This window comes from Rhagoletis pomonella, unplaced genomic scaffold (assembly GCF_013731165.1).
Source record: "Rhagoletis pomonella isolate Grant_MI unplaced genomic scaffold, Rhpom_1.0 Rhpom_scaffold_00007, whole genome shotgun sequence".
In the NCBI taxonomy this organism is placed as follows: domain Eukaryota; kingdom Metazoa; phylum Arthropoda; class Insecta; order Diptera; family Tephritidae; genus Rhagoletis; species Rhagoletis pomonella.
In genome coordinates, this window is record NW_023458561.1 from 5,196,924 (window position 1) to 5,209,526 (window position 12,603).

At 34.6% G+C, this 12,603-nt stretch overlaps 1 protein-coding gene across 1 annotated transcript in view; it reads right to left on the minus strand.

Moving 5' to 3' along the window:
- Positions 1-1,800: 1,800 nt before the first annotated feature.
- LOC118742267 (protein phyllopod) overlaps positions 1,801-12,603 on the minus strand; it is a 77,216-nt gene continuing 66,413 nt past the window's right edge. The window contains exon 3 of the mRNA XM_036474208.1: positions 1,801-1,920. Within this exon, the coding sequence (XP_036330101.1) occupies positions 1,876-1,920 (45 nt within the window). The 3' untranslated portion in view covers positions 1,801-1,875. The remainder of the gene's footprint in view (positions 1,921-12,603) is intronic.

The window sequence follows — 12,603 nt, forward strand, 5'->3', positions numbered from 1 at the left end:
GTAAATGCAACTCTGGGTGCATCATTAATGAGCTGAAAAACCAAACAAATAAAAAAATTCCATCTGAACCAATATTCCCAAAAATTATAAAGCAAAACAAAAACCCTTTTTCCAATTTATGCACTGTTATTTTTATTATTGCAATACAGTTTCGCAGCTCTTCAAACATTTTCCACATTAAGCTTTTAAAGCTAGTAGTTTCCGACCCCATTTGCACGTTTTTTTTTTCAGTTCTGAATTTGGGCTAGGCTTCATGGGAACTTACTGTGGGTGCAAACAGACCACATTTTGTAAATACATATGTACATATGTATACACTTCAACTGAATTGTGATATTTAATTTTATTTTAACATGAAAAATGAATTGAATGTGCAATTTTTCAAGTTTACTAGATGTAAGACAATTTTTATTTTTCTTTATATATTGCATGCTTTAGTTTTAATTCTTTTTAAGTTAAGTTGTAAAGGTGAAAATAGGCCTCCTGGGGAACACAGCACCTTAAAAAAAAATTGGTAATGCGCCTAAAAGCATACCTCACAAGTGGTGCGGAAAATGCAAGAACAAATATAAATGGAATAGTTTTCGAAATTATGAAATGGTTATTGGTATTTTTCATCTCAAAGGGGATGATTAATTTGAATGTTATTTAAGCTGCCTTTACACGGTCGATTTTTTTCGTTTAACCAAAATCTACCCGTGTAAATTGCAATTCAACCGTAAATAGTAAGCGTTTTGGCTAGTCGATATCTTAGTCAATTTTCCAATTGACAGAAATCGACCCGTGTAAAGGCAACTTCAGGAACTTTTTAATTTTCTTTTTTTTTTTTGCTTGGGCGTCTTTTGAAGATGTGCCAAATTTTTTTGTCGCCTTAAATACAAAACAACAATTTCTATAAGCCATCTTGTGCAGCAATTTGTTGATCTTATCCTCACGGCTACCGAAATCACCAACCCCAACGTAGTGATTAGCCTTCAAGCGCCAGCCTCGGGTTGATGTGTTGAGCTTGAATAGCAACAGGAAGTTGGAGGCTTTCTTGAAGTGGGTTCCAACAGTGAATATTTCGTGCACAAAATAATCAACGCACTGAATTTCGTGCGCTTCGCGAAATTTGCGTTCGATCACAAAGCAGAGATTGGGACACGTTGATGGTTGTGCTTGACAATTCCACGTTTGTACATCAATTCACGAACTGATTTAAAATTTGGATAACCCCATATAGGGTTCGGCATACGTAGCATATTAATGGTTGCCTTGCTCAATTTGATGTACACAACGTTTTAATGTGGCGAAGACGGAACTGTAAAACTTTACGCACTTTTTGTGCAACCTTGTTGATACCGCGGATACAGATCACAAAAGCCAATTTGTATTTTTTAGGCCCGTAGAATTGGCCGCATTTCTTTGCCACACAGCACAACTCCATCTCACGACGTCCATCACGGAGTTTTCTTGTTTGATATTTCTCAGCATGCACCAAGTTTTCACGTTTACGGAGTGCAATCACAGCAGAGCGCTTTAGTTTACGTTTGATCAGGGTAGCAATTTGCTGACCTGCTCTTGCTGAACTGCAGCTTCGACTCGGGGACAGGAGGCAGCTTCCTGGAAGGTTGTCTGCCCTTTGCTTGCGGTTTCTTACCGGCCGTGATGGCAGTCATCTTAACTTGTTACTTAGCACGTTGAAAAGGCGAAAAAAAGTTCGCCAAATGTTTGGAGCACATCGTAAATGGGCCACTCGATTTATAACATTTCTATAAACAATTTAATTAAATACTTTTTAATACATAGATATGCTGCAACCAGGCACTTACTTTTCCAAATTCCATCCTGCTTATCGGCATAATTTTCAAACTATGCCTGCTACTTCATTACTAATTACTCCATTTTCCAACTGCGTCTTCTTTGTTGGCTCAACATATCCTAAAAAGACATAAATTTACATTAAACAATAGAAATCGCGAAAATTAGCAAATGAAATACTCGCTTTGTTTTGTTTTGTTGTCAAATTTCTGAGAAATGTGTTTTTACCACGATGCGATACAGAAAGAACAAGGACCAGGGATGTAATCTATATATTAATACGCTAACATACATTTTGTCTCCGTTCGTTAAAATTACGGCCAAAACCGTCGTTTAAACATTTTCGAATTGTGTATAGATGTTGCTGCAACATGTTCAATTTGACATGTTTCGCCTGTTGTTTCACTACACATTTGAAACTAAGCTTTGAAATAAAGATAAATATGAAGATGAAGAAATAAAGTCAAATAGAATAGAAGTCAAAAAAAGAAGGCAAAAGTGAAGATAAAAACGAAAATGGAGACAATGACAGATACATACGGATTAGAGTAACTGAAAGGGTAAGAACATTTCTTGCATTTATGACGTGAAACTTCTTTAGCGGCAGTTAGTTGGTTCGGAGTAAATTGTCAAATTCAAGGGGAATAATGCACATGGACATGGTTCTCAGCGGTTTAGCGGTTTGAGAATAAAAACAAAAACAAAGATGCCTAGAGGTACAGGCAAAAACGAAGATCAAAGTAAATTTAAACACTTTAAGGTAAAGGTGAAAAGGAATATGCAAAAATAAAGATAAATATGAAGAAAAGTATGAGGATGCAGATCGGTATTGTCATCGATATAAAATACGATATTTTTATCGATATAATAATCGATATTGCTATCGATAAAATAATCGATATTGTTATCGATACTGTTATTGATTAAATAACCGCTATGGTAATCGATATAATAATAAATATAATAATCGATATTGTTATCGATACAATAATGGATATTGTTATCGGTATAATAATCGATTAAATAATTGATTTTGTGATCGATTTAGTTATTTATATTGTTAACGATATGTACAATAATCGATACTAATGATTGTTATATTTATCGATGAATTCATCGATTTTACAATCGTTTTATTTTTCTATATGTCTATGGATATTGTTATCGGTATTTTTATCGACACAGTTATCAACAGGGTTATCGATATACTAATCGGAACATGGAACGTGATCACATTACATGACATCACATCACATTTTATCACATGATATGAAGAGACATCACATGATATTACATCACATAATATGATATCACATCACACAATATCACGTGACATGACATTATATGATATGACATCACATTATATGGCATGACATCACATGACTTGACATCACATGATATGACATCGTATGACATGACATGGCATTACATGACGTGGCATCACATGATATGACATCATATGGTATGAGATCATATGACATGACATGACATCCTATCACATCACATCTTATCACGTCATCGCACCTCATCTCATCTACGTGAATAGAAAAAGAAAAGGATATAAGCAAAGATGTGAAAGATAAAAACAAAGATGAAGACCAAGGTAAAGTTACCGATTTCAAAACTAAACACACCGTTGGAAAGGTAATTTTCTGTAGATGAGGAGAGTTTTTATAGTTTCGCAATTGGTTGAAAATCGTCGTTTAAAAATTTCCATATTTGTGTATGGTTGTTTTTGCAACCTGTTCAATTTAAGCTGTTTCGCATTTTGTTTTACTTCGTATTTGAAAATTGAGATAAAGGCGAAAATGGCGACAATGAGAAATACATAAGAATTAGGTTAAAAGATAGGAATCGAAATAAAATCAGCCATAAAGGTTACTGAAATTTATTGAATCATCGAAGTTTATAATTATCGAAATTTATCCATGCTTATTAAGTTATCGCAACGTATCGAATTATTCAAACAGATCAATGTTTACTGAGTTGTCGAAATTTATAGACACAGAAACTTAGTTGTCCAAATTTACGGATAGTTATCGAGCTATAAAAACGTGTGGGTTTAACGAAATTTGTCAAGTTAAAGAAATGTATCAAGCTATTTATATTTATTGAATTATCATTATTTATAGACTTAACGAAATATATCGAGGTGTCGTAATGCATGGAGGTCTTTCAACTTACAGAGTTGTCGATAATTATTGATCTACTGAAATTGGTTGGTTCAACAAAGCAAAGTTTATGGAATTTTCAAAATATATCGATTTATCGAAATTTCAAGGTTATATAAGCTTATCGAATTATCACTGCTTATCGAATTTAATCGTCTTAACAGAGTGTAACGAGTTATCAAAATGTTTAGATAGTTTTCGAAAAATTTGGAGATGTCAAAAGTAAAAATTTATAAAGGCATCCATAGTTTTTACATTTTTGAGTTATCGAAATTTATCGAGCCATCGAATTTCACAGTTATCGAAATTGGTCGAGTTAACGAATTTTGTTGAGTTATCGAATTCTAGTGTTCTTGAAATTCATCGAACTATTGATATGTATCAAATCATCGAAATTTATCGATAAACTGGAATTTATCGGGTCAATTCCAAGTCCTGCCGAAGTCCTCCAAGGACCTTCTCAGATAAAAAAAATAGTTACGTTTTAGCAGAAGATTTTCCGGTTAGTTAATTTGTAATTAAGTATCGGTACGTGTTAAGTTAGAAAACCTCTCCAAGGCTTCTAAAACTAGAAAAACTGTCGAATTTCGACAGTAACAGGCACTCTAGTTTTAAGTAAATGTGTTATTCACTGGCAAGGCGCAGAGCGTTCGGTGCAGCAATATTAATTTGTATCAAATATAACATTAAACGGTGGTTCTAAAACATTTTTTGATATTATTAACCAGAGTACATACATTATATGGTATTTTTTCAAAAATTAATGTACTATATGAACTTTTTTTTCAAATATTTCTTAAGTTTCTTTCATGAGTGCTGAAAAGCAACCATGCGTGTAAGAAATTGTGTGTTTCCTAAAATTTCACCTCTGGAAACTTTATCCCCATAAAGGACTTCACCACAGTTTTTTTACTGGATATACTGAGCTTCTGTCAACTGTGTTTAAACTTCGTCTTGTTCATCTGCCATTTTTTACACCAAATTTTCAAACTGAATGGTGTCTAGGGCAAAATAAATACACCGCTCTTTTGACTTGGTAATTTTTTTGTACCAAACTCAAGAATCAGTGTAAGTTTTCGACGACGACTATATTTTCAAAGCATTATAAAGGTAAGGCTAAGTTCACAACCTAGAGTAATAGCACTACGCGATGCGAAATCGCTCAATTAAAAGAAACTCCTTCGCCAACATAATCGCTAGTGATTAAAAAGTAGCTAGTGTTTAAAGTGTAGCAAAATCATTCACGACTATTTTTTTTTATAACAGGGGAGTTCACGATGACTATGCTACTTTAAAGTTGCTACGTAGTAGGGATGTTGCGAATGTGGAATTTTAGACATCCGCGGATGCGAATGCGGATGTCAAGTATTTTTAAGAAATAATTGAGGTGGGTAAATTAGGTGATTTAAGTAAGCAAATAATGGAAAAGGTAGTCATTTTAAATAATGTTTTTTTTATTTAGTACTTGAATTAAAAAATTGGAATTGGGTTAAAGCCTGTTTCTTGAAGTGTCGTAAATCAAACCTGCGCCACTAAATAACTACTCGCTCAAGGCGAATAACTTCAAAAACTTGAAACTTGACAAAATTGTAAATGCATCGGCGCTGCAAATATCGGATATATCCTCCTGCCTTTCATCTTCACAATCCAGCATCATGAAAAGATCGTTGTTTAAACACCGTTATTTTCCATAGAATTTTTCATTCTCATACTTTTGGTTGTTTCAGAATTTGGAGAACCTGTAACGTCATCAGCGCTTTTCGATTTTAGTTTTTGTAATTTAGTCCTTTCTTCTGTGACTGGTTTGAAAAATGTGTGCTTATAGCGAGGTTGTAAATAGGTGGATATGGCAAATAAAATGTGATTTTCTAGGAATGAAGATTTCGAAGAAAATTCTGTTTGAAAGTCGTGGCTGCCAGCCGAATTAGTTTAAAATCTTGTTATTCTGTTGAAAAGGAACCCCGTTTTTTATAATAATTTGAATTATTGGAATCACGGATGAAGGTCTCAGATCTGCTTAGTTCCCGGTGACTTCCTGAAATGGTTCACCTGTAATGAATAGCTTCTAATTCGTTTTTTTTATTAGCTGAGATCGACTTTTCCTAATTGCAGGCAGTCACAATTACTTACTCTCCGCTGTCAGTACCATATCAAATCCGTTTTGTTTTTTTCACTCCATGTGCTCAATGTGCTTTGATATTTGAGGCAAATGTACGCAAATTTTCAACATATCGTTAATATAGTATGAATAGGGCGCATTTCACATTGTGGCTGAAATGCAAAAAAGCCACAACTAACTAAAATCTTTTTATTGCAAAAAACGATGTGGGGACTTATGATTCGATGGAATGCATCATAATCTATCAAACAGAGAGTTTTGGATTTTTAGTTAGTTACGGCTTTTTGTATTTCAGCGACGGGTGAGTTACGCCCTTTTCATACTATACTAACGATATATTGCGTTCCATTCCCACACCTCAATAGATATTAAATTGAAAAATTCGCCTTGAAATGATTCTTATTTGATTTGTGAACTTGCCCGTCGACTTTTTCACATTCCATTTTACTTTTATTTCGCTACGTGCAAATTTTGACAATTATCACAAACTTAAAATAAATGTTGTTGTTTTCGAGCAGACAGAGGAGTATTTGCGTAGTAAAAACAGTGTTTTTCTGCTAAATAATAAATAAAAACACGGAACTTAATCATATTAAGCCGTTTTATGAAAAAAAGTGATTACACTTATGTAGAAAAAAACTAGCGATGCATCCAGTTTTTTAAAGTTCGATAGTTACATAATTCTTACCTAATGAAAGGTTATCTTTTACCTCGCAAATTGTCGATTCTCTTTATAATAGCTAGACGTTGAACATTTCCGCTAGAAATACCTATTTAAGGATCTTACTCTTTGACTTTAAATTACAAAAGAGAGGATTTAGGGGGTCAGTTTTAACGTAGCATCTCCACAGGCCAAAGATATTAGCTAAAATTTTAATTTTGTTTGCCAGATATACGTTTCATCAGTGCACTTGCACAATATGCGCATTCCAAAAGCTCCGCATTGATTATTGCAAATGCGAAAGCGAATGCGAATGTTAAAATTAATGCGGAAGCTCCTCGGTTGCGAATGCGAATATTCGCAACAACCCTGCTACGTAGTAATCTAGCACGCATTTTGTTGTTGGGAAAGCAACAAAACTTGTGGTACATTGCTAAGTAGCAACTCCCATAATATATTTTTATTTGTTTCTACAACCTTTTGACAATTTATTTATGCCTAAACAATTTATACATAAACCTAAGCAAATTGTATTGTATATAATAGCAGTAGAGCAGATGTTTAATTTGTTATATAATTTTTTATTTATTTGGGCTTTAAGTATGACAAAAAGCGTTTTTTAACAAAGTGCATATTTTTTATTTGCTTGCACTGCGATAAACCCGAAAAACTGTGTAAATTATGGTAACACTGAGGGAAAAAAAATTTTAGAATTAAAAAAACGTGCTAAATTTAAAAAAATACGCATATGAAAGAGCACCAACCCAACTCGTTTTAAATTTGAGTATGTACGTTATAAAATATGTCGTTGTGAAGTGCACAGATGCTTTTTCGTTGTACGAAATTATAATTAAGAAGAAAAAAATTTTATTTTATGTTCCGTCTGATGGTAATTGAACCCGGACGCTCTTGGTAGCAACCAATTGTACCCCTGCAAAAATCGCGACTACTCCATACATACGTGTAAAGAGTACTCCCTACCCTGCAAAAATCGCGACTACTCCATACATACGTGTAAAGAGTACTCCCTAAGGACCAAGGAATACTCCAAAATTAACCACAATTCATATAAAAAATATGGTCCAATTAACATTGCGATGTCCTAGGGCAGGACCATATACTCCATCCCTGCATTACATCAGAGTAGCACAAAACTACTCCAACATATTAACAATAGCATTGTTGTTATATTTTTTCGTTTGTACACGCTTTTGTTCTTCACTTCTCATATGCTTTTTCGAAATTAATAAAAACCAAGACAAAAATTTAAAATTACATGTTCCTCTGAAGGCATTTGAACCCGAACATGCTGCTGGAAGCTCACAACTAACAGCGAGCATCTCTACACGTTCAGCTACAGCCAGACATGCAAATGTGCTTTGAAATGCTCAACTTCAATCACATTTCGTTAAAACACGAGCAGTTATCGGGTAACAAACAATAAGCTGGCGCAGAGACACGAGTTGGCCCGCTACAGCATGACAGAGGAACACTTTTGTAAGTACTCCAATATACCACAAATGGACTACATGGTCCAACGATTTTTGCAGGGACCAAGCGTCTTTGCACACTCAGCTACAGCCATGCATGTAAATGTGTTTTCAAATGTTGAGTTTGAATCAACATCACAGCGCGCGATTAGTGCATTATGTCGTACGTGGTATGTACATATGTATGTATGTATGTATGTGTTGTCATCGCTTTGCATGCTTTGTATACATATCCGTGTAGTGAAAATGCTTCATTTTAATACGGGCGTATTTGATTTGAATATTTCCATTATACGTAGTGTATGTATAATGAAAAAATCCATTTTGGTAAGACTTTTCACTTGATTTAAAAACGAACATTTTTAAACGGTAATCAAATAAAATTTTTTTATTCTTACAACTCGTTTTTTTTCTCGTGTAGAAGCGATTTTATGTATTCTCGCTACGCTAATACGCTAGGTTGTAAACTTAGCCTTATACTGAAACTTAGCTGGCCGCCATATTAAAGCTATATGCCTGTTATTAAACTAATTGAACAATTTCATTATGTACATTGGCTCAACTATGCCACTTTATAGGTATTTTTTGAACAGCGCATATCTTAAAAATTTAATAAGGGCCAAAAAATCAATGCTTTCAAAATATAAGTTTTTCCAGATTTATTTAAAAATCACAAATTTTGAGGCGCTCGGTTTCTAGACGGTGTACCTCGTTTTTAAATTAGGAACTCACATTCATATTTATTCGGTATTTTCATGCCTGAATATGGGATGGTACCCATACTACGTGACCCTTTCAGGGGGGAGGGGGATCTTCAAAATACCACGCTTGGTCACAGTGAGGGGCGGGGGCTTAGGTTTTAATCACGTAGAAAGCGCCGTATTAATAAAGACAAATTCATACTATAAGCCAAATCAATTTTTTTTTACTTTTTGTTAGCAAGAAATGTTTCAAAAGCATATTAATGAATTACTACGTGAAAACTTTAGGAGGAGCGGGGTGGTCTTGGAATATACTACGCGTGGTCACCGAGGGGGAGGGGGGTTGAAAATTGCAAAAAGTGGGTATGCGCACGTTCCTTATTATGAAGAGGAATGCTCAAATTTGTAAAAAGAATTCCAAGCCATGCACATTAAAAAAGAGCAGCTGTGTAAATTTTATGTTTGAATAAATTTTAGATTAGATTGTTAGTAAATTTTATTCATCGAATCATTTTGTTCCTGAATTATCATTGGATATCTTATCTTATTTATAAAGGAAGACAGTGGAGTTTAATTGTATACTTACATAGTACATATGTGCATGGTGCTTATAATAAATTTACTACACTCATATATTGATAAGATTGGACCATTTGTATTAATATTTGGTATTTTAATTATTTGTATATAAAAACATATTTTATTTCAATTATTTGTATATAAAAACATATTTTATTCTTTAACAAAAACCATACAAGTCCCAGTTTAAAACTTTGTGCAAATTAAAAGATCTTAAACTTTCGAAAAAAATTCGAGCTTTTAATTCAATTTTTTGAGAAATATTTTCGCTATGCAGTTTTGTAGCCCACTCAATTTTAGTATAACAGAGAGCAAGTTTAAAATAGTTCCTACTCACCGTTGATTTTTATGATTTTTTTTGTTGAAGGTGTTGCTTATTTAAAAAAAAAAAGTCTTATGGAAGAAAATGTCAAAATCGTCAACAAAAAAATTGGCAAAAATCAACGGCAAGTCCCACCTACTTAAAACTTACACTTTATTATACTAAAAAGTCGAATTAAGAATCTCGAAATTTTTGCGAAAGTTTGTGGATATTTTTTAAATGTTGTTGAATGAAACTTGGATTTATGTGGTTTTTGTTAAAGAATATAATATTTTATTATGAACAAGAAACTAATTAAAAAGTATTAAGGTAAATGGTCAAATCTTGTCAATATGTGAGTGTCGTAAAGTTATGATTAGCGCTATATACATATTCGACATTTTGGTGAACTTTTTATGAAATAAAACATACCTACATGTTGTTTTTAATGATTGTTTTTAATGATTTGTTAGTCCAAATACCAAAGAAATAATCGCGTCAAACCATTGTAATTTGCTACTTATATTCGTATAATTTGAAATAAATAGTTACAAATACTTAAGTATAATTATCCACGTACACGCACTTTCATAAGTTAATTATTGGGTGTCTTTTTTCTATCTTCTTTTATATATAATAATTCTTGTACATGTACATCTGAGTATTTCATGTTCACAATTTTATTAGCTGTTTATTATTCTAACAATATTTAAACTTATTTAACAGTCCTCAAGGGCAAATTTTATATTTGCGGTGATATTAAATACATACATACATAGTACATAATACAAAAGATACATATGTAAGTAATTTTAAAAACATGCGAATAAATATACACATACCGTCTTTTAATGTAAAAAACTGCATATCGTCGTTCTGCAAAACCGTGTAGTTGACATTTGTGCAAAAAATGAGATTTGCTCTCCGATATACCGACTTTAAAAACTAGCCAAGTCAGAAATAAGATTGCTTTATAAAAGAGATAACCATTTTGAAATAAGGCTGTTTTCACTCTCTAAAAACAGGAATCGTTTCAAAAGATACAGGCTTTCGAGCGCCCTGGGGTTCAAAAAATTTCACTTTGCACACATGTTCTGTGGTAATTACAATTTTCCCATTTTTCAGAGCACACAAAGAAACGTTTGTGAGGTTTCGGCATTATCCAATCAGCATTAAGCCTGGATTGACTGGCACTAATGAGCTCTTTCACCACTCGCATGCCCTCCAGCAATGAAAGGACAAGATGAGAAGGATCGGTGGAGGGGTATTTTGTACAGGGAGCTATCCATAAACCTCAATACTAACCGGCGCTTTGACTGCCGTCAAATTTGTGGATCTCATGCATATAACAGGCAGACGGTAACATCGATAACGATGTTTACCGGGAAGATAAATTTAACAGGAAGTCGAGAAAACCGCCCTAAGGGGCATTTGTTCAATGTATGGTTATCATTACCTCCCAGTAAAACATCGTTATCGTCGTTTTCGACATCACGCATATAACATGGGATCGATAAAGCAGTGGTTGTATTTAACCGGACCTTTTACTTCCGGTTTGTATTAAGCGGACTTTGAACAAACTACCCTAAGTATTTCCCAGGCAAAGGTAGCAATGTAAGTGACTTGTGAAATTCCCGTACAAAACCAAATGCAGCGCATACACACAGGCACTTGTGTTGCATTTCCCAAACTGAACCAAGTGCAACGAACACATTAGTTTTAGTAAGCGTTCACTAGTACTTAATAAGCTAAGGTTTACAAGCCAAATAGGAGCTTTGCATGGATTTATGCAGAAGTGGCCAATTTATGGTAGCCACTGGCTGAACTCGCCTACCCGTCCTCTGAATGCATCTCAAATGCTCATTACACAGCAGCCCACTCCAAGGGAGTTAAAACATCTTCTCTGATAGGTCCTGCTCTGTCACCAAATCAGACTTGAATATGTACCTACATATTGTATGGGTACCAGGCCATTAAGACATTTCTGGTAATTGGGCTAACTCATCTTCAATGTTTGCTCAAATTAATAGTTCCGGATGAGTGCTCGTACCTTCCTGGGCTCATATAGCGGCAACTTTAAATTCTGGAGGTGTATTCACTGGACGCAGCGGTATTAGGACTTATTCCCAAGGCCTCAAATCACGAGGAGAAAATCACCCGTTCAAAAAACTCCCGGACAAAATCTCCCGCAAAATACCCCAATAATGCCTCCTGCAATCCGCTCCTCCTAAATCCGGTATTAACAATTTAAGAAAAACAAATATTGCCTCCATGAACTACGCAGAAATACATCCCGCACAAAAATTTCTGCGGGAACGGGCATCGGCCGCGCTTAGGGATTATAACCCTTACTAAGTAGAATTCTCCTTTATCTGTTGCCGGAAAAGAGAGGCGGAAGTATTTTTGCGCAGCACTTCTTAATGCCAAAGCGGCCTTCGCCGCATTTAAGAATTGTAACCCTCACTCAGTAGAATTCTCCTTTCTTTGTTGCCGGAAAAAAGGGACGCAAGACCGCGCTTAGGGATTATATCCCTCTTTAAGTAGAATTCTCCTTTCTGTGTTGCCGGAGAAGAGCGGCGGAAGTATTTTTGTACAGAACTACTTTCTGCGTAAGCGGCCTTCGGCAGCGCTTAGGGATTATAAACCTTACTGCCATACATAAGCAAAAGCGCTGGGCGGAGCCTTTTCTGACGCCTAGCGTTAACAACGAAGTGTCATACCTAAACAAAAGCATCAACGGTACGTCATATGCAGAAACAACACCAACAATAAGTATAGGTT